At 34.9% G+C, this 24,394-nt stretch overlaps 2 protein-coding genes across 2 annotated transcripts; one reads left to right on the top strand and one right to left on the bottom strand.

Moving 5' to 3' along the window:
- Positions 1 to 686: 686 nt before the first annotated feature.
- LOC110879571 (protein RADIALIS-like 5) lies at positions 687 to 3,405 on the top strand. The gene is made up of 2 exons (XM_022128041.2): positions 687 to 1,016; positions 3,142 to 3,405. The coding sequence occupies exons 1-2, from the start codon at positions 775 to 777 to the stop codon at positions 3,155 to 3,157; spliced, it is 258 nt and encodes an 85-aa protein (XP_021983733.1). The 5' UTR covers positions 687 to 774; the 3' UTR covers positions 3,158 to 3,405.
- Positions 3,406 to 18,352: 14,947 nt separating this feature from the next.
- On the bottom strand, positions 18,353 to 20,670 carry LOC110879572 (zinc-finger homeodomain protein 2). Its single transcript, XM_022128043.2, has 3 exons — positions 20,462 to 20,670; positions 19,541 to 20,044; positions 18,353 to 18,896 (listed from the first exon to the last, which is right to left on the bottom strand). Exons 2-3 carry the CDS (start codon positions 20,022 to 20,024, stop codon positions 18,559 to 18,561), a joined length of 822 nt encoding a protein of 273 aa, XP_021983735.1. The 5' UTR covers positions 20,025 to 20,044; positions 20,462 to 20,670; the 3' UTR covers positions 18,353 to 18,558.
- Positions 20,671 to 24,394: the final 3,724 nt, after the last annotated feature.

The raw sequence follows: 24,394 nt of genomic DNA, 5'->3' as shown, positions 1-24,394 counted from the left end.
TTGCATGCCAGTAAAAGTAGATTCTTTTGTTTGTGAGAAGGTAGAAAGTTTGTCCTCAGATATCATTATCATACGAGCATATATAATATTAACCACTCTTAAAAGGGCATCAACTAGTAAATATCCTACAGCTAGCATATGAATAATATGATGCTTGGACTTAGGACGAAAATGATAGAAAACCATTTAAGGGAAAATGGCAAGGACATTTGTTAAGAAAAATTTACCTTATAAAGTATCAAATATTTCATTAAGGTGAGTTGTCACTTCGAAGATGATTATTTAAGGTTTTAGCATATATTAGTGACTTGGTATGTAAACAACAGTTAATAATATCCAACAAAAAATAGCATAATATCTTAATTAAAGTGTCAAAATTCATGCTCTCAGCACATCTATCTTTTATCATAATGCGTAAACTTTGAATTGGGGATCGAATTCCATAAGGCAATTGATGATGAATTTCTGATATTATAACAGACAAGAATAAAGCTTTCAAGAATATACAGGTTTTGTTAATACCACTCTTTAATTCTAACTTAACTAGTCTAACTTGCTTATGATCCATGACGATGCTGCCAATGTATAACATTTTACGTTTAATAAAGATATTTTTATTATTATTCTCCAACTTGCATCTTTCTCTTCTTATTTATAGGGAGGTAGTATGTCAACCCAATGCACACCATCCCCTTTACCTCAGTCTTCTTCTTAGCCGGAGACACTTTTTTTACCCGTAATTTGATATCAGATTTTTTACTTTAGTTTTCTATAATGGCATCATGGACACCGCGACAAAACAAGCAATTTGAAGACGCTCTAGCGTATTACAACAAGGACAGTCCTGACAGGTGGCATAACATTGCTAAGGCTGTAGGTGGAAAATCGGTCGAAGAGGTGAAGAGACATTATGATATCCTTGTAAGGGATATCATGCGAATTGAAGCGGATCAAGTGCCTTTACCTAATTATCGGGATATTGGAAGAAACGGCCGGGGATATGAAAATGATCAGAGGTAGTTTAACTTATTTTCTTTCCATTTATGTGCCAATAACTATGATGTTTTTATATATATAAAAAAGACAAGGTCAACATAATGATTATGACACATATTAAGAACGTTATGATGTGTCTATAGTAGAGCTCAACACATTGTTTATTGGTCACATACAGATGCTACAAACTTATACTTTAACTTCATGTTATAAAATATTAGCTAGTGACACATGATGGCCAAAATAGTTTATGATTAGTTTCTAATCATATCACATTCCTCCATACTTTTTTTTTTTTAAATTATTTTCAAGCTTTAAATCATGATACTTCTCCTTGGATCCGACTATAAATTTAGGCGGCAGTCGTCCCCACTTTACTCTTGTTCATTAAACAATTGTTTTCTATATAATGGTCGGTTGCCGTTGCAAGTTAAAGTAATACATAGTTCATCCATTAAAAAGTACATTCTTATTAACAATAAAATTGTAAATATTAGATATAAAATGTATCCTAGCATTGATCGTTAAGAAATGCCCAAGTCAATAAATTAAAAATCGAGAAAAGAGGGCAAAAGCAAGACCTATCAAGTATGGGTTAATTAAGGGCAAACTTTGATGTTTTACTCAACAACGACATACTTAGACATTCAAGACATGTTAAATTTAACGATAAATGACCTGCGTTGCTTAGGGCGGTAAGTTTCCTCTGGAATGACAGCGGGTCGGGTCATTAAAGCCATCTGCGTTTGCAGGCGTTGGTGACCTCTTACGTTGGGTTTACGGATGATCGGACTTTTGTTGATCATTCACCTTTTTTTAATCTTATAAACAAATCTTTTGTAAACTAAAATAATTTTTAGTGATTTGTGTTTAAATTTGAACTTTAGATCATTTAAAATAAATATATCTCTTATAAATCTTACAAACAGCTGTTTTATAAATTAAAGTATCTGTAATAAAACAATTCAAAATTTATATAGATTTGTTCATGACCAAGATATATGGTTGGTGGAATCTTTCTAAAGATGAATGAATCCAACATGACCCCTTTTCTGAAAAGTATGTCGAAACCAAAAGTGAAAGCAGATATCTTAATTTATAGGAAGCATTGAACATTCTATTTTTGCTGGCCAAGCAACAAAACGAAACCAATGTTTTAAAAACCGGTTCAAACTGGTTGGTAGTACCGGTTGAACCCCGATAGAACCAGTTAAACCGTCTGGCACACCCGGTTAAACTGTCCGATACACCTGGTTAAACTGTTTCTAATTCTAATCCGGTACGGAAACCGGATTTTAAAACATTGTACGAAACTCATGCTAGGTTGAAATATTTTTAGTTCAGGGTTTTTGAAAAGAAACCAGTTCAGGTTTTTTGAAAAGAAAATATAGGTTGTGTGTAAATTTGGTCAAGTTACTACCGATAATTTAGAAAGACCAAAATGGATCCAAATGAACATTTGATACATTCTCCAACTATGTCTATGATCTGTTGTTGCTTGGTCGTCCCGGTTTTCGGGTTCGGCGTGTGTTAATGAAGTTCTCCTTAAAAAAAAAAAATAAAAAATAAAAAAATAAAAAACTATGTCTATGATCAACCGTGCGTCTCGAGAACTACCAATGTTGTTGCATTTGTTTATGTAAGCAGTTATGCCACCCACACTTCAACTACCATCTTGCAATCTTAATCATTTTACTTTTAAGTACATTTTTCTAAGTTTCTATATTAGAGCTGAGATCACACATGTATTTGTGTATTGGTTATTGGGAGATCCATAACAAGATTCTCACTACCATAGAAGAGTGGTGATTCTCACTAAGATAATGTTTATGTGGTGACATGTCTCTTACTTTATTCTTTTCACGTTTTGCCTTATAAGCTACAAGATTTTTAAGCTAGCTAATATTTTCTCAGCAAACTACATTTTTATAGAAGTAAAAGATAAGATATTTATAAAGTCAACTAGGTCATTGCCATCGCATAAAGCAGGTGCTCACGCAAATTAACAATCTAAAATCAAAGTTATATGTTTAGATAACAGGCAACTTTACATATGTGACATGAATCGGCATAAAATTCCAGAAAAGAATAACAAAATATGTAAAAGTATTGCCTATTCTCACTTAACTCTTAAACTGTCAACAGGCTTCTAAGAATCTAAAGCTACAATGATGCTATGGGAAGATATTACACTAATAACAAGGTTCATGAAGGGATAGCAAAAGGGTTATAGGAAGAAATTAAGAGGTGGAATATCATATGTGCTTGTGTGCATTATTATAATTATGTTCCCCATTTAGTCATGTTTGCAATTTAACTCAAACTGGAGGTTAAATTTGCAGGAAATAAGTGGCATGTATTATGTTATAGTCTCAAGTTTGAGAATGTATAAAATTGTGTGGTTTCATCTATCAAAATGCAAAAACCTTAACTTAGCAGTTTAAGATGAACATTAACCGGAATTCAAAGTTGACAAAAAAGTATCAAACAAATTGTTTGCCCAGTCTAAAATCTAACTACCAGCAGACTGACACAGATTAAGAGATCATCAATTGATCATAAGAAAAAGCCATAACACCGATTAGAAAAATGTATCTTACATGATTATTAGAGGATGACACACTTAGACCATTATGCACATTACTTAAACGTCGTGATGTATTTAAATTATATTTATGGATTATTAAACTTTTAATGTTTTAATAAAGGAACCGGTTGTCTTACCTTGGTCAAACCGGTTCCCAAATTAAATGTTTAAGAAAATCGCCAAGACATTATTTCCAACCGAGATAGGGCCGGTCAACATGAAAATATGATTTGACATTACAAAATGAATCAGATACAACCAATAGACATAAGTGAAAAGGTAAGAAAAATGACTCCAGGCTGCTCCACCTATTCCCATTACTTAGCACGCTTTTATCAAGTTTTGGGAGCAAAAAAACAAAAGAAATAGAAAAAAGTTTTGGAATACAAAGAGTACTTTTTCCTAGTTCTTGAGATAAAAAGGTACTATTAGAGTGGACGGAATTGAAGATGGGACGTTAAGCGCCATGTAGCAGCCACATAAGTAAGGGGGCGTGGTAAAAAAGGTACGGTGTAGTGTTGGGCGTTGAAAAGACCCCACTTAGTGTTTAAAAAAAGCTAACAAATCATAAACCTCCTACTAAAAACCAGCAATCAACTCGCGTTACATCACCAACCAAATTGTCCCCCACGCCAGTAAAGAATCACCCGCCCCACACAGAACACAGTGAAAAATGCCAAGCACGGGGGGGGGGGGGGGGGGTTTGGACCGGCCTCCACGCCAGATTAATTTCCATGCCCACGCCGTGTGATCTTTGTGATGCACAAAATAGCGGACTTGGAACTGGATCCAGTTAAAAAAAACCTAGTATCGATTTTTTAATACCCGTGTATTCTATACCCGAAACCGAAACCAACCCTACCCGTAGGGTATAGATAGGGTATACATTTTGATCTCAATAGCTGGAACCGGAACCGATCATACCTGATTAATACTCAAACCAGACAAGAACCAGAACCGAAACCGATTAGAGCAACAACCGGTTCCCACCCTTAAACCGAGAAACAAGAACCGATTCCATAACCAAAACCAGTTTTAAAAATACACAGTTGTGCACCTCTAGGTACAATGCTTTAATTTTCTTTTGTTTCTCTCAAATTTAATGAAAAAAGACCAACGATTAAAAAATAAATAATCATATCACTTGTTTAAAATATGTCCACATAAATCAGAACTGGTTACCAACGGTCATTTGGTCCAGCGGTAGCCTTATGACTTTTCTTATTGGAGGTCGTGGATTGGAATCTTGTTTGGAGCAATTTGCTTATCCAGGTTGAGCCAAAGGTTTTCATTAGTTGTGGATTTCCTCCGGAGCAGTTGGGCCATGTTACCATGTTCTGTTTTGTGGACGGAAGGGTAATTCCAGATGTCCCGGGTCTTTGTTGTTCAAAAGATAAATAAATAAAACATAATTTTATTATGATTCAATCTTCATATCTAACACATAAAAATCATTAAATTAATTTGTTCATGTATCTTATAATGAGCTAATTGCTTGGTTGGTCTGTGCTTTGCTGATCTTTCACCGCTGGTCTTCATGGTTTAATAATTACATAATTGATCCTAATGATTGTAAAGTTATTACTTAGGTGGTTCCCAAACCACCCCGCCACAAGCTCACCACCACACCGCCACCATCCGCCTCCCATTACCATCCTCCTCCCACCATCGCCACCTCATATCTGAAAGTTATTTTGGTGGTGGTCGGTAAAAATAGGTCTGAAGAGAGAGACCCGAAAGTTGTTTACTTAGTTACTACCAGTTGGAAAACACATAGACATGATTCGTAAAGCTTGTTTTGATAAATAACTAACAGATAATATATTTGATTCCAATGATCCACGATCGAAACCGAAGGATTGATGCAAATGAATAGTAATCCGGTTAATTACCAATTTTAGATTTCATAAACATAATCAAGTTCAATGATTAAAGATTTAAAACAATGACAATCTAGAATTTAATCCCGATTGTTGATGAACAAACCAAATAATTGATGAACGAGAATGATTACGATAATCAAATATTGTTTAATCGAAACAAAAACAATAGGAACGACTAACCGAACGTTTAATTGAATCCTAATCCAAACAATCGTAACATTACGCAACCCAGTGTTTAAACACAAACCCTATTCCCGGAGACGGTTACGGGATGACTAACCGCTCATGACGTTCGTACACTCTTCATAAGCTTGATATAATGATGAAGACATGATTGATCTAGCAAGGATGTGGATTGATTGATGATGAATAATGATGATGTGGTGTGGAATTAAGGCTGCCCCAAAAATCGATGATGATCATATTAGGATGAATGATGATGATGTTTCGTGATTATGAGAGCCCCAAAAGTTAATCAAAGTTGCTGCCCATAATTCGATGGTAGTTGAAAGCCACCCAAAAACTCTAATGATTGCTGCCAAAATCGATGGATTATTGTCCCCCCAAAAAGTCGACGATGAGGAGTTGTTAATATTGAGAGTTCGAAAAAATCTTTAATGGCTGCCAATCTTTCGTGAGTGCTCAAGCCCACCAAGTAGGTTTAAAAAAAAAAAAACCTTAAATCCCACAAAACACTTAACCACGTGCATTCTTGGTTCCCCACCGTCACCTACGGTTACGAAACCGTAGGTTACAGTTTTCTTTATTCTTTGTTTTGTCTTGATTCCGTAAGCCTTGCCCTCCAAATGTAAGCTGCATGTGAAAGTCTCTTTTCTTTTTGTGGGCATATGATAACAGCCGTGGGTCACAGTTTCGAGACCGTAACCCCATGCGTATTCTCCAGCTCCCATATTTCAACATATGGTGACTTTCACATAATGACAATTAAGCCCCTCACTTTTAATCTTTCATAATTCCTTTTGTATTTTCACTATATTCAACTTCATATTAATGACTGAATGGCCCATTGACTTCAATGTTTCACATCCTTTATGCATCTAATTTATCAATTCAACCCGGACCATACCCGAACACTTTCGTTTGCTACGTTCGCCAACATCGGACATATCGACTTCAACTCAAAACATGTTAACTTCTTCGATTTAAGCAATTAACCTGCAAAACCATAATTTTTCGTAGTTATCTTATTCGACACGTATAATTACTTAGAACCGAGTAAAACACACAAGTTAAACACTTTAACGCTCGGTTTACACTCTGTACATCAACTAAAAAACTTCGGCATCAACGTCATCAACAAAACATCTATATCATTATCCGTAGCCTCTCTCGTGTCGTGCCACATCTAAAATAAATGTAAATGGAAAGAGTTATTACAAATATTATAAACTAAACTAAAGGCAAAGAGAAAAAAATCGGTAACAACATCGTCAATAAAGTTATGTATATATAATTATATATACATGTTATATACATCTTAAAACAAGTATATAATCAACTAAACCTTCTAAGTTTTAAAAAAAATAAATAATTGATATATATATATATATATATTACTTACTTCATCGGGAAATTGGTTTTGATACAAATTAACAAAATTAAACATAGGTTGGAGAACCATGTAGCCGCATTCCCATCCACCCTTTTGTTCATTACCTAATCATGATTACATAATATAAGTGTTAGTATGATCATGTAACACATAATAGTCTAAACCAAAGATAAAACATATAGTAAAATGGAAGAAGAAACAACCCGTCATAGCTTACACCAGCTTCGTCGTAGCTTATGGAGATGGCGTAAATACTAGCGTAACACAAAAGTAGCATGGCATAGCACTTCAGATCGACATAAGCATAAGCCATGCTGATAATGGTGTAGCTTAAGTCGACACTAGGGGTGTTCATCGAATCGAATACCGAATTTTTGAATTATTCGAATAATTTTTATTTTCCCTTGAATTCGAATTCGATTAAAACATACTGAATTCGATTCGAATTAAAAACCCAATTCGTATTCGATTAAATATTCGAATTCGAATCGAAGTCGAATATATTCGATTTGATTCAAATTCTTTCAAAACATGTAAATAACTACTAAGAGGAAACATAAACTTTAAAGCAACCATAAAGCACGATATCACATTAAAAAGTTTCAAATAAAGTACCATAAGAATTAAATTCAAAACAAGAAGCAGGGACTAACCACTTCTCAATTACAAGTTTATATTTTTAGCGTTAAAAATCTATTAATAGATTTGTTACTTAGGTTTTAGTTGTGGCCATGTAGTGGGTTTGGTAATGGGTAATTTTAATACTTGGAATAAATTTTGAAAATGATTTATAGTATAGCCCAATAAAAGTTATATATGTATTATATATAAAAATAATAAATAAAAATGTTTAATTTTTATTCGAATTTCGAATTGAATTTCAAATTTATAACTCGTATTCAATTCGTATTCGATTTACTTGACTCGAATTGAATCGAATTCGAATTCTTATAATCGAAACGAATTCTTGATAATCGAATCGAATTTAATCGAATTTCGAATTTTTCGAATTCGAAACGAATTCTGAGCACCCCTAGTCGACACCAACACATATTTGAACATCTCATTTAGCTACCTTTCGACCCATTACCTCATATCATCTAATCCTTCGCTTATAATAACCCAATCTAAGCCTACAAGGGAGTTTAGAACATCCCGATCCATTAAATCTCCACTTCCTTTCTATCTTGATTCAGAATTTTGCATCTAAACCACATCTTCTCAATGCGCACAAACCTTCCAGTAACAAGTACTATTCTTAGAAATACCAACCTACAAAATACTATTTTTGCAGATACATGCATAATATACTGATAAGTAGATACTTACAAAATGCCAAACCAAACCTATTAAAATAAATACATTAGGTTAGGCATTCCTTAAAAACACGTACTCCTTAATAGCTCACACTATTTGTGAAAATCTTAGAATGACTTTTTTCATTATTTCCATCGGTATTCGAGCAGCATAATATCATGTATAACATATCATACCTGAACAAGAGATCAAATAACATTCTTAACAGCCGTAGAAGTTGAGAGAAGGGAATAATTACATTTGTTTCATGATGAACCAACTTGTAAATCTTCTACCTTGATAACTTGATTGCCTACATGTTTACTCTTGTGGTTAATTTTCATTTACATTATACAACACAAGCTTAATATTATCAACTTGAGTTTTTGTGTCAAGTCTCATTTTTTCCCATGGTTGCTGGTAAAACCGAAATAATCCATAAGAAGATTCATTATACGGTAAATTACTTTTTGAGTCCCCGTGTTTTAGAGGTTTTAACCACTTGAGTCCAAAATCAAAATGTTTAACTCCCTGAGTCCCTATAGCCACTTTTCTTAACCATTTGAGTCCAAATTTCTAACACCATCCACTAAGTCTATTAACTATGAGGGTAATTTGGTCAGTTACACACAAAATACAAGTCTTATATTGTCACACCCCGACCACGTAAAACAACAAAACGTGGCGGAATCGTCGGGGAGTGTTGTAATAGAATCATTGTTTCATAACACATGGAAAATTGAAATTTCGTTTTATTGATTAACTGAGTTACAATGTCATAACAAACAAAGAAGTATAACATAATTAACTAGTTCTTGCATCTTTTATTGTCACTAAGGCCCAAGTCCGCCTATGTGTATCTTGATCAATCCTATGCATCATCTCCTGAAACACATGTGAAAATAGGTACGTCAGCATAAAAATGCCGGCGAGTACATAGGTTTTATCGATTTAGGATTCATGACTTAAGTTTAGAAAAAGTTGTTTAACAAAAGTCAGTCATGATCCTTGTAAAATGTTTTGTTTTATAAATCATTTGAAAAGCGATGATAGATATGTATATTTAAAAGAATAATGTAAGGTTAAATGAATAACCAAGTAAAAATGAGTTTGTATAAGATAAGTTGTTTGTAAAACAATGTCTTGTGAAAAATATGTTATTTGTATAAAATGTATAAGTCCAAATTGAATGATTTAAATAACCCTACGTCATGTAATATAATACAAGCACTTATATATAGGAAGTACCAGCGGCGTATCTACCATGCTTGTACCATGTTACACACGCCTCGTTACTTAAATCACTTACCCAAACAAACCACCAATGTAAATTGCCCATATCTAAACCACTTGTCAAATGTCTTTGTGAAAACCATGTCAAAATGTTTATGTCAAAATATAGTCCATGAAATGTGTATATCAATATCAAAATATCTATGTCAAATGTCAATCATGTAATGTGTAAAACAAAATGTCATGTATGGCAAGTGAAATATGTATCACTAAACCATAGGTAAAAATGCACAAAACAATGTATTGAAGTAAAACGTGGTTTAAATCAACGTTATGTTTTGTGGAAATGCATGCTATACTGAATACAAACATTTATGTGGTATTGTGAAAATGCATACATCCAAGCCTTGCAACTGTGGCGATAAACCCCTAACGAATTAAAGGTTTATCTGAGTAAATGTATATCGAATTCGGTCATTCCTTCGACCCAAACAAACCTAGGATCTCAGGAATGGGAGTTGTCAATTCCTATGGTACCACTACCTACTAACGAGCGGCGTGATCAATGTTAATGAATGTATATTGTCCCACTTAAACAAACCAAATGTCATACCTAAAATGTAAGCATGTGATGAGATGAAAATGTACTAAGTATGCAACAAATGGACATACATAGCATGTGATGTAAAATGTACTAAGTATGATGAACATACCTAGCATGAAAAGGTAATGTAAAACAATGTACTAAGTATGCGCTAAATGAACATACAAAGCATAAAATGTCATGTAAAACGATGTACTAAGTATGCACACAATGGACATACATAGCAAAAACATAATGAAATCATGTACTAATAGTGTACTAATGAACATAGCAAGTATATGATGTGAAAACATGAAAAGCATGAAAGTAACAAGTAGGCACATGTGTTTCACCCCAAAATGTTTGAAAAACAGTAAAAGAGGGGACTATGTACTCACTTGAGGGTGCTTAGAAGTCTTGAACAAGAACCAAGTAAAGCTAGAGGGATCACGGAATCAAACGGCACCCTATATAGATAACTACATAAATAACTGGACCTAAATCGGGAGATCGGATAGTATGAGGTTTCGTAAACCAAATGAGTATTGGAACTCATATGATATGGTTTAGCAAAGCTTACATACTAAAATGAAACCTAACCTAAGTGCTTACGACCCATTACGACCCGTTTAGGTAGCTTATGCTAATTTAACGCGCCGTTCGCGTAAAACGCGTTCGGACCGCCTAACTAGTCCTATGACAACTAGAATATGCCTTAACATGTCTAATATAGTTGCCTAGTCAATTTAGATGTAAAAATTTAGGTTACATATGCTTAAAATGAAATTATACGTAAAAAGGGTATTTTGGTAATTTTCCTAAGGCATATAAACTACCTATCATACAACTACTTAAACGACGTGACCGTAAGGTATAACCTCGGAAGGTTATTCCCTATACAACTATGGTCACCTAATGTGTTTGGTCGGATCCTAAAGATCGACCAAACGGGTTGGGTTCGAGAGTATAAGCGATTGTTTAGATCGCTTACCTTACTACCCTATACAAGCACAATTCTAAAAGTGACGAGTTAAACATGTAAGAACATGTTTAACGAATTTAGAAAACAGGTTTGGTATCAAACAAACAGTTTTGATACCTAAAAGTAGTTTGGTTACAAAATACGCAAGAATACGCATTTTGGCCGAAACTACGACTCGTCACTGAGCCTAGATAACGTGGTAATCAGTAGGTAAAGTTACTAGGGACTATAACCATCGTGATTACGCTCACGTTATGAAGTTCAAACGAACTTCGCATTGACCATAAACTGGTCAATGAAGAAAGTCAAACACAGTTTGACTTTAACACTGAAACAAAAGAAAAGCACGAAAGAATACTTACAGAAGGTCCCCGCAAGATTTGATCCGATTCACTCTCAGGTAGGAAGCATATACTTCCACTTAGAGGGTATAAAATCCGATCAAATTGTGAGGAAAGAATGAAATGGGTGAGGGGTATTTATAGGTGTAGTAGAACCGTTAAGATCGTCCCTCGTCATCCGAGATTCAATCTCATCCGTACACCTCGAGCCCATTGTTTTATAAAACGAGGGGAGCCTCCAAACCAGCCCATAGATACACAAAAACCATGTGCACAAGTGAGGTACAGTTGGATCAAGCTGGAATGCAGTTTCTGCTGTCTGGCACTAGCTTACGGACCGTATGGAGTATGTCTTACGGTCTGTATGCTATCTGCAGATCAGCAACTTTTAAAAGTTGACAGTTTTGGCCCCTGTGCGCGTATGGTCGTGTTTTGGCACCTCTAACACCCGTCAAACCCATTTTTAAGTTCCACAAGGATGTTAAAGCATAGGGAACTTGAAACATGCTCAAAAATATGTCGAAAGTCCGTTCGTTTGGCCGTACGGTTGCGTTGTTCGGTTAAATACGACGGAAGTCGTGACGGATGCAAAAACGATCCAAATTAAGCGACGAATGGATTTTTATTATGCCAAACACTAAAATAAAATATTTTAATGCTTACATAAATTTTTTGATGTCCGGATATATTCAGAACGTAAGATATGCGCGAAAATGAAAACTTATGCACTTTTTGACGCTTTTAGTCCCTGAATGACCAGAAAGTTTATTTTAGCACACCGAATACCTCAAAGCCTATTTCTAAGCTATGTAAAGGATATTTAGGGTATGTTTAACTTATGGTCAAGTTCCAGAATGTCCGTTACAGTACAAATTGACATACTTTCGCAGTTTGTCGAATTTAGTCCCTGTAAGCGAATAAACTTGATTTCGGCATACCAAACCTTCCGAAAGTTATTTCCAAGTTATGTAAAGGTTATTTAAGGTATGTTAAGCTTATGTCACTATTCCGGAGTGTTTGTTGCATTAAACTGGTTATATTTACGCATCAGTGCGCGTATAACCTTCCAGAAAGCGATTTAGAGCCCGGAATCGAACAAGAGTTGATTTGTGCAAATGATACACACATTTTTACAAATCCCAAGTATGAAATATAATATTTCATTGGTTTGGTATTTGTTTGATGGTTGAAGTGACACAGGTGTCACATATATGCACATAAGTACAATGAACTACTCTTTAATGCATAAATTTAAATATTTAATATATATAAAAATAAATTACATATATATAATAGAAACACACACACCTACACACTTTCTCTCTCATCTTTACACACTCCTCTCTCTCTGTCTCTAAACACCACTGCACCACCACCATCTCCACCACTGCCCCACCATCATCTCCACCAAAATCATAGTTTAGATCTAGAAAGCCTCCACCACCGTTTCATCTCCACTAGATCTAGAAACTCAAACCCTCAACATCATTGGGGGCATTTGGTTAGAAAAGTAGTGGTGGTACTTAACTAGTATAAACAAGTAGTCTATGTATAACCCAGAAATTGATACAACGGTACTTAACTAGTAAAAATGAAACAATTTCATCTCATACTTTCTTTCAATCTAAGTTAAGATCAAAGCTATCATATTGTAGAATCAAGATGATTATTAATGAACGAGGAAAATCCACTCACAAATTGATACAACGGATAATAATGAAAATACAATACAATTCTCTCAAGTTTCAAAGCAGTTGCAGCGTTCAAAGCCTCCATCAACGCCTGCCCCTCCATACTCTGCTTGTCACACCCACAAAATACCACATGTGGAAACACCACGGGGCATGTGACGTACCAGGATCCAAGCCACCAATCACATTGAACTATAAATAATATTTAAGCAAAACATTCCATTCATTTCAGAATATAATTCCAAGTCATAAGTTAAAACCAAAGTAAACGTTCAGCGGAAGCATAATGTAAAATGTTAATCAACTTTTTCAAAACAAGTGTTCAAAACCACGAAACATGTATCCAAGAGTCTCAACCCATGACCACTCCAACACTCCCAGATAGCAAGTCCATAACCAAGAATCTAACGACCTGCAAGCATGCAGACAAGTGTGTCAGACGACGCTGGTGAGTTCAAAGTTTATTAACACGTTTTAGTTACCAGATATGAGTATAAAACATTTCAATGATTTGATGTTGTTAATAACTCGATTACCACAGATGGCTCCAGATTATTTATCCTATTCCCCAAAGCCTCTATCAAAGCAATGGTCAAGATTAGGGTCATTAGTTCACTCTCGACCTCCTCGGTGCGGTGTGAGGGTGCCAAACCTAAATAGCGCTATTAACTAATACCCCGTTGCCTTCCCGGCAACAATCGGTAGAAAGGACTTAATTGATAGATATGAGTGTATTAACCAACATCCCATTAACCCGACATTCCTTCCCGGAACGTTTACCAGATGTCCCTCCCCAGGACGCATGCTTGGAAAAAGAGCAGTGGACTCACCTTGGATTTGCTCGGTATTTAACAAGTTACCTGATCCAGTTAATCAACCAACCCTACTGTGGTTACCAATCAAGATTCAGTTTCACAATCAACCAAGTCACGTATTGTACACAGGTTACATTCATCACAAGGTTACTGTATAACACGTAGCATGCATATCTCATATTAGCATTCAACAGTGAGTTGGTTATTCTCATTAATCAATACCAGTTTCCTCGTTTTAGTTAATGTTGTTATCATGCAATAAACCATGTAACCAAACATTCACATCATAAGTATCATGAATAATTCGAAGCTCTACATCCTACAAACACATCCACAGTCAACACTATCCTGTTGGTTTTATTTCCGGCAAAAAACCATGCGACGAATCATCATTCTTCGCCAGCCCTGGGTATGGCGAAGAATCACTATGATGAAAAACTGTTTTTCGTCAAAAGGAACTTCGACGAAGAACCCAAGTATTTCGCCGAGTGCCGGCTGACGAATAATCTGTTTTTCGCCATCTACTGCTTTTTCGTTGGGGGTGCTTTTCGTCGCACCACTTCATCAGACAGTTACCCTTTCATGTGATTTGTAACAACAACCGATAACAAATGATTAGCATGATTTATCGATCAATCAACATCTCCTAGTAATATCGAACAACGTCCCATAATAGTTCAGTTTATATAATCAAGTTCATAAATAATACATAAGTTTGATCAATCATCATTCATTCGATCATTTAGTCGTACAGATAAACTAACAGTTTCTATTGCTATCATGCAACCCTAGTCATAACTAAATCATCACACAATTCGTTACATCCCATTCGTGGTTAAGAACTTAATAATATGGAACCCTAATAAGCCATCTAACAAAACAACATCACAGACATAACACACTATCAATCAAGAAGGCACTAACCAAGATACCGACTGTTTTAATCACGAGAGACAAGCATAAGGAGGAGAGGTTACGAAGGAAGAACTGCCGCCGAGAGAAGTCTAGGGTTTGTAGTTTTCAACTGACTGTTCCATATCAAAGGTTTATGTTTTAAACACAACATGTTAGGCCGCAAACTTCATGGGCCGAAAGCCCATTATGGCAAATAACTCCCATGGACGAAAGATATATTTCGTCGAGTTATGTGGGTGACGAAAATCCCATATTTCGTCGGGTAAGAAAAGGTTTATGCCACTACAGATTTTTATTAAACGTTCAATCATTAAACCACCACACACTAATATTAAAATCATTTTACAACGTACAACGAAATACAAAGCAGGGTCGCAAAACAGGTGACGCGTAAGGGAAAGGTCTTGAAATCTCGGGTTGTCACACTGCTTGCTCATCTGATCACCTTCAGTCGAATCCAAAGGCTTCGTCATCTTAAAAATCATCTCATCCTTCGAATTTCAAATCGCTACACCAATTTCCCCAATTGTCATTGTTTCATTTATTAACCCAGAACCTTTAACTCTCTTCTTAGTCAACTGACCCTTGAAATAAACCCTAAACACAACTGGATTATCTCCGCTCTTTGAAGAAGAGAAACCCCCGCCGTACAGACGCTCGAAATTGTTGCCAACTACTCACCGCTGGTTCTCCGACATTTGCAGATTCTGGTTAGAAAGTTTCTAATCGTGATTCGTGGATTTGACGGTTAAATTTGGCCTACACTTTCTTCCTTTCGGTTTGAATGATGATCGTGTGGTTTTTAAATTCCGTGACGAATTTGTGTAAGGTCTAGGGTTTGTAGGTTGGTGATGGTGATGGTTGTGGTGCGGCGGTGATCGTGGTGGTGGTGGTTTTGTCGAGAGAGAAAGATAAGTGAGAGAGAGAGAGAGATATTAGGTAGAGAGAGACTGTGGAATTTATGTATATGTGATGGATGCTATACGTTATATATGTAATAATAAGAGTTTTAATAATAATAAATTGTTTTTTAAGTACATGGGTAATTTGTCATTTAACAAAAGTTAACAGAATAATTCTAACAGTGTTAAAAATTTGGACTTAAATGGTTAATAAAAGTGGCTATAGGGACTCAGGGCGTTAAACATTTTGATTTTGGACTCAATTGGTTAAAACCCTTAAAATACATACCCTTCATTATATCTAAACAGTATGGTTTCAACTTAGCTATCACATTTTGACCCATTTAGAAAACATCTAATGTTCCAAATGCAACCGTTTCATGAATTTAAATCCATTTTTACTCATCTCAAGGTAGAACATACTTTTATTTCTAAGACTTGTAATAACTAAACTAGTTATAGCGTTGAAAACAAGAAAATTCGTTGTATGTTCATAACCCCCAATTTCTTCATCCTGAACCCTCAAATTTTGATCCATTCAAGATTTAAATAAACACTTAAATTAGTGGTATCTAATCACATGCAAACATACTATTGAGGATCTTCATGAGAAATAAGTCAATAACACCATATTTCACTCAAGATTATCAAAACCCATTTAAATGATTGTAGGTTTATGAATGAATATTTAAATGGAGAAAATAATACTTACAACTGAAAGCATATCGATGAGGTAACAAGATTTTGAAGCTATTTATTGAATGTTAACTCATTTTTTTCTTGTTTCCTTGTTCTCCCCTTCCTCTTTCTCCCCTCGTCGCACACACGAATTGAACGAAGAAGATGAGTGGATTGTTGAATCTGCTGTGATTTTGAATTGGAGTATATAAGACGGTGTTCCACGGGAACACCGTCTAAATGGTGCATATATAAGCATGGTTTACGCATAAGACGGGGTTATATGGAATTTTGTTAAATATTTTAATTGGATTGGCACAATGGTCATGTAGGAATTGATTTTAAGACGGGGTTATTTTTTTAACACCGCCTAAAACAAATATTAAACAACGTCTAATGCTCATATTGTAGCAGTGGTATATTCAAATATACACGTTAGTTTGTAATTATACATGTCTTGTACCTTATGTGAATAACATATAAAAATGACGTATATAAATGATATGATACATGTCTTGTAAATAACTTGTAAAAATAACGTATATAAATGATATGACTGATAAACAAATAATTATGAGAAATTGTTCCAAAAGAAATTTGAGTGAAAACTGAAGTGAATTTAAAAGTCAAATATTTTCTAAACCACAGAAATAAAGTTCATGCTTTGGGGACATGAACCTCAAATTGAGATCTTTAAAAGGATTTATTAGTGTATTACACACACGCATAAGAGTTTAGTTAATATATGAACATTTGTGATTATTGTCACTCACTGTTTGATGTATTAGTGTGTTTATTTACCGAGAAAAGTTAGGTTTGATTCGCGGAAGTAGGATAATGTTTTTAATTTAAGAAAGATGTCCAGCGTTGTGTTGTAGCCGGTGTAGCCATATGCCTCCTGACGTACACGTACACCAGGCTTGAAAATTGCCATGTCATGTCATAGATATACATCGTCAATGATAACCGGGTACGTGGAAGAAGTGGTCACCATTTTGGGAGTGGTAAACTTATTTTCTAACCAATAATGTCATGACACATGTTAAGTACCCACTCCATTTCCCATTTTGCACTCCATCACTAACATTGGTCAAACATATGAAGAGTGGTAAACAATTTTTTTTAAAGAAGATAAATTTGTGATTGTTGGAAGGGGTTTGGACCCACCATTAACCCCCTCTCCCTCCCACCTCTCTCCTCTTCCCCACTTGGTGAATACTCACCGTTTTTGTCCCTCACTATTAACCGAACATGGGTCACCCAAGGGGTGGCATCCCCTTGCCGCTCGGTAAACCCCACTCCCCGATCAAGTCCCCGCAACCGCTCCCTCCAACCTAAGCATTAGCGTGAGCATATGCCGCCTGAGTTAGGCATACACCGGTTGTTGAGATTGTTGGAGATTTTGAATCTAAGCTCAAGTTTTGATATATTTTTTTTTTATTGCTATCACTTAGCATTGTTAGTGTGTTTATTAAATGAATACTTTTAGGTAAAATGTCTATAAAAAATGAAAGTGAATGATAAATCAAGCTAAATTTTTTAATCAATTGGGTTGTAATATTAAATATTTATCAATTTAGAATTACACTATGGTTATTAGTTGAACAAAATGAAGAAGTAAATTACAAAATGTATATTCACAAGCTACTGAATTACGAGTTGGAGGAGCACCATATACATAGACTAACATACTATATATACGATGTAAGAACTATACTACCACTATCTAAACTATAATAGTTCTTTAACATTAGTAATTGAAGGTAAACAATGGTTGTACAAATCTTAAGTCTTAACCAGTTAACCACTAGTTTTAAAATTCTGGGTGCACTAGGTGGCAACTTCTGAAAATATGGGACCATAAAATATTATAACAGGAGTTCATAAAAATCGTTACAAGATAGAATTTTGTACATGTTTATATAAATCATGCTCATGAATTACCAATTAATTAAACAAAATATTTCTAGAATTCAAACTGAACTCCCCAAATAATGACAAAAAAAAAAAATCAAAAACAAAAAATGACAATGAAAACGATAGCATTACAACATCTAGTGCATAGCTGGATTGTACAGTGCAATCATTCGATAGTTTCATTGGAATCTTGAACATGCTTCTTCCCAGAAATGGCTTTATTATTATGCATCCAGACCTTGAGCACTTGTCGTTTAACTCCTACCACTGCGCAAAATCTTTGGACCTCTGGATCATCTTCTCTTGGTATCCTCCACCCTACTTTTTCTGCGAATTCAAGCATTTTCTCCTTTTGATCCTGCGTGAATTTCGATCTAAACCTCTTTTTCGCCACCCCATACGTCGGTGCCCCCACCGTGAAATGCAGCTCCTCACTAGATGATTCAGTTGCCACACCACTTCCCCCAACGGCAACTTTCACCGGGGATGCATTCAGTGGCGGATCTGAAAGAAAAGTTTCATATGATATCATAGATTATTATATCATCACACCTTATAGTATCTAAAGCTACTAAGTATGCAACATTTTATATATAGCTAGATTTCATTCATATCAAATCCGACATATATTATATGAATGCTTTTAAGAGTTTTGTAAAGACTAAACATCTTTAATGTAAGCTAGATTTGTCGTCGTAATTAGTATGTAAATGAAACAAAATAGATATAGGGGTTCTAATTTGTAGGTGATCTTAAAATCAAATAACAAAAATCCAATACTTAATATGACGCCTTTTAAATACATTTTAAATAAAATATAATTAGCAACAATGTAATTTGTATGCATATAATTCACCAAAGGACCTCCAAATTCATTATTAATTTTGTATTGTTTAAAACAAATGCAATTTGATTTTTTAGCAAACTTAAAACGAATGTAATTTGTTGGTCTTTAGTTTTTTTTTTTGAATGGCTAAACTTGCACTGAATCCATGACCTTCTACTACTCTAAATTTTATCTAATTCACCAACACCACTAGGATCCATAGTTACTTTGTCGGTAGGATCAAACCAAGAATAGTAGTTTAAAATAATTGGTTTAAGGAACGGTATTAGTAACATTTGCCGTTTAAAAAGAATTACTTTACCCGTTGATCCGGCCGCAGGAGCGTCGGAGGATGCCCAGTTGGGTTGTTGGTAGTGGTGGTGGCGGTGGTGGTAGTTGAACGACGGTGAAGGGGAGGGTAACGTAGGAGGGAGCTGAAGAAAGTGTGCGGCTGAAGCGATAACCGTGGCGGTTTCTTTGCGGTGGAAGTTACGGTGACAGTTACAAGCGGCACATTTGAATGCTTCTAGGGTTCCGTCGTTGCCTGAAGGCATGAACTCGCAGCATCCATCGGTGACATTACCGCCGATGTTGGCGGCATGGTTCTTCAAACACTCTCGATACCTTGTTACCAGCCTTGGTGAGTTTAAGAGCCTAGATCCGACTGATATCGGTGTAACCGAAGCTCCAGATCCGTCAAACCGATCTGGGTTGGATCCATGTTCCATGGGTTCCAAGTGATGGTTGTTGTATGGGAGTGAAGAAGTTTGCTCTCTTGTTTCTTTTTCTGCGCCACTCATCTCCATTAATGTTTCTTGATTAGACCCTAAAAACATACTTCACAAATTAATAAAATAGAAACTCAAAAGGTTAGAACTTTTGTTCAATGTTTTCAAGTTATTTTTTTGGTTTAATTTCTAATAAATTATCGATCAACGTTATACCAATATACATATGCAAAGGTTTTTCTGTTATCTATATATAGTTTTTGAAATTTCTTATTACAATATACAAGATAATTAGTTGCATCTAGTTATTAATGAACAACACTTTAGTCACAAGATTGATAGAACATAACTTTACAAGAAAACTATGAAAAATTAGTATGATACAAGTGAACATAACTCAAGCTACTTTATAGATGCAAACCCATAAATGAAACTGAATTTAGCCCTTTAATTTGGATTTGTTCATCAAAAAGTTAGTGTTTAGCGGTGCCCTAAATATAAAGAAGAAGACATACCTCAGTAAAGTAGCATAGGTGAAAGAGAAGCATTAAGCTGCTTGTGAATGGAAGAATTAGGGTTCACGTAGTATTAGAGGATATACACAGTGTGTGTGTTTCAGAGGTTCCAACAAGGGACAGCTTGGTTGCCTGAAATGAAGCTAAAAAGTAAAGATTGGGAGTGCGAGGGAGGGAGAGAGAGAGTGGGAAACAACTCAAGACCAAGAGATGACATAACTTGACACTTGAATATGAGTTTTTTTGTTGTTTTGTTTTCTTTAGACTTTCGAAAAAATCGTACGAGTATGGGTGAATCTAGCTCATTGTGTAGGGTTCATAATTTTTTATAACTAACACAAATATTAAACGGTTCTAAATCATGTATAACTTTATCTTAAGAGTTATTTAAAAACGGTTTTACCTTTGTATAGAAAAATAATTTAGTCATTGTTATTAATGTCACCTTTGGTGCTTTAAGTTCCTCATATATCATACTTGCTGAACTATACTAGTGAACATAAAGTGACTTGAGGTTTTACATCTAAGACCAAAAGACCTGTTGAGACACATATTTCATGCCATCATGAGCAAGTACGCAGTCATTGAGGAACTACTAAAGTGAGAGCACAAGAACTTACAAAACATGATATATTAGAATAATAATAATATATTAAAAGATGGTCGCCATTTACGTTGTAAGACCATCTCCAACCCAAATGACTAAAAATCACTTTCAAACGCACTTGATCAGTTGTCATATCATAATTTCACAAATCATTCAAAAAGAGCAACTTTCTCCTCGATCAACACTATACTCATCCTTATGAATTCTTACATTTTCAAACCCATTTTCACCTTAACCAAACATATATCCTTTATGTCTGATTAGTCGTCGCCGTCGGTATGCGAGAGGAGTTCTAGGACAGTTTATTGGGTCATATGAAATTATCAGATCCATCATAGATTTCGGAATATGTATCTTGATTATTAATAAATGACATTTGTTACCATACGATGATGTACATTTACGATTATGTTTAGGTTTTTATGTAACTTGATGCAGAAGCATCTGACACTATATTCTGACTCGACCCCGGCCGACGGCCTAGATGGAGGATAATTGAAGGTGGCGCCAGCTTGACATTTATTTTTGGAGATTATTATTATTAGAAGATTATCACATATTATCTTTCTTATATATTTTGCTCTATTTTGTGGGAATTCGAATTCCATTGTATATCTTGCTAGCCTGCTAGGCATTATAAACTAGGATATTTAGGTTGTTTCTGTGGTAGATTTTCGTCTTAAATTAAACCTTGTAATTGGGTGTTTGGAGACTTTGAGCGACCAACTGGCTAAGTTCAAAACATTTTATTAAATTCAAAGTTTTTGATCATCTAATTGTTGTTCTTAATAAGGTTAGTGGAATCAATCAAATGGCTCAACACCACTTAATTTAGGCTCATCTTATTCTCACATCTTTACATCTTATTTTCATATCTTTTTTTATTTATTTTTACTCTCTCTATACATATCTATATATAGAGAGAGAGAAAGATAAAGGGAAGGTATATATTAAAATTAACACCCTTAATTTATTTAAAGGCTTGGATCATGGCTCAACAACACTTAATTTATTTAAAGGCTTTGAACATAATGCTTCCAGTCAATCAGTTGTCTTGAAGTCTCCAAAGAGCCTATCATAAGGTTTAACTCATAAAAAAGTCTAACCCTAAAAACAGCCTAAAGATCCTAATTTACAATGCATAACAAGATAAAATAATGCAACTTCAAACCACCACAAAATGGGACAAATCAGTTAAAAGAAAAATAATATGTGATAATGTTCTAAAAATAATAACTCAAAAACAAAATTCAAGTTGGCACCATCACCATCATCCTCTATGTGGGTCGTCAGTTGGGTCGGATGTTATGCATCATAACTAACTACTGTATATCACATATTATATGCTGGAGTTAAATTCAGGTTTTTTTCTTGATGTTTGACAAAAACAACCATTTTTCTTCTAAAGATAAAAGCTAACGATTTACTTTCTAAAGTTTCATCACTTATTTCATTTTTATCCACACCTCTAACATCTTTTATTTCGTCGTTAAGTTTAACTATATAATGGGTATCTTGGAATACCAAGATGCCCATCACATCTAGGTGTGAATTTCTGACACAACATGCAGGGCCTAACAAGAAATTCGCAAATTTGAGTTTAATCTAAATGAGTTTGGGTCAGTTTCATATACACACGTGGACCCATTTAGCTAACGGGTCGAGTTCATGTCAACCCGATGGGTTGGCAGATTGACCATTTTCCATTTATATTATAGTTTTTTTAAATGTGTTTATATCATAAATAAAATTGGTTGGACATTTTATGCAATAGTTACAACTATAAAGAGAAATTGACTTGAAAATTTATAATTAAAATGTAATTGTTTTATATATATTTGTATTGTTTTGTAAAATTATAGTTTCAAATATTAATATACAAAAAAATTAAAAAAATTAGCTTAACATATGGTCTTCGGGTTCATATGTGTGGCGGGATTTTTGGGTTTGGGTTTGGGTTTGGATTCGGATTCGTGTGAAATTTTAGGGTTCGGGTTGGGTTGGACTCACCAAACATGACTTGTTTAGCACACCTATCACATGACTGGCACATGATAACTAGGAAATGAATATTGGTAGAAGTGATGATAAATATAAAAAACGGATGAACTTTTAGGAGGTAAATCAATGTTTTTAATTTTTTAAAGGAAAGATGATTGTGTTGTAACGCCCCAAAATCTGAATGTTAATATTTGTCGTAAGTTCTTATGTGACGTCATGAAATAAATAACTAGGTTATTTAACCTAGTTAAGGGTATAGTCAAAAGTATTAAATAATAAGGGTAGTGTCAGTTATGTTTTAAAGGTAAACCCGAGGGGCTAAAGTGGAACAAATGAAAGTTAAGTTATTAAATAACTTAATCACACACAAACACACACATACGTGTGTTCGAGAAAGATCAGGAGGCTCCCATGGAGCCTCAAACCCTAACTTCATCCTTTTGCTCAAATTGGAAGGCAAGATGAAGTTTAAAGCCATAACCGAGCATGGATTAATGATCACCAACACGAGGGGATCATAAGGTATGTCTTAAATCTAAGATTGGTGATCATGGGTGAAGTGGGTTATGTTCTAATCCGTGAGTTAATATGAAATTGATCATGTACAAGGGTTAGAATCCTCGTATAGAACATGGGTTATGTATGGTTTGCGTTAATTTGATGATTTGAGGTGAAAACCGTTAGTTAGGGTAAAGATGATGACTAGAATCACCTCCCATGTTCGAGTCTTGTTGAAAGATTTATGTATTATGTGGGTATGATGAATACTTGTTAGAAGAATTAGGAGAAATGTGATGATGATATGTTTAATGTTTATTATGGAATGATACATGAGGATTAGTAGTAGATTTTGATGGGTTATGTATGAGTTTAGAAGATTTGTGCATGAAATAGTTGTACGTTATGCTTAAAAGGTAGTACTCACATCAAGTGTATGATGAAATGTATATAGTGTCGTCCGTATAGTCGATTATGATGTTACGGGTATATATTGATAAGTCGATGGTTACATATGGTTAATAGTTGACTTTTGAAAGTCAACAAGTATAAGAAACATGATTTGACTCGTTGTCGTAAAGGTCGGATTATAGGAAGTCGTTTGGTATATGTTATGTTAATATGCGTTATTTGTGATTACTTGATGAATTACATGAGTTGGAAAGGAGATGAAGTTGATTTCTATGTAGTATGCTTGTTAGAAATGACTAAGGGAAGTTAAGTGTGGATTATGCGATTGGTATGATTGTTAACATGTACAAGTGGGTATGCTAATAAGAATGTGGTTTCGGTGACATGGAAGTGTAGGGACCATGTCGAGACGGGCT

This window comes from Helianthus annuus, chromosome 9, assembly GCF_002127325.2.
Source record: "Helianthus annuus cultivar XRQ/B chromosome 9, HanXRQr2.0-SUNRISE, whole genome shotgun sequence".
NCBI classification, from domain to species: Eukaryota; Viridiplantae; Streptophyta; class Magnoliopsida; order Asterales; family Asteraceae; genus Helianthus; species Helianthus annuus.
The sequence above is the reverse complement of the archived record's forward strand: the minus strand, read 5'-3'. Positions and strand labels throughout refer to the sequence as shown.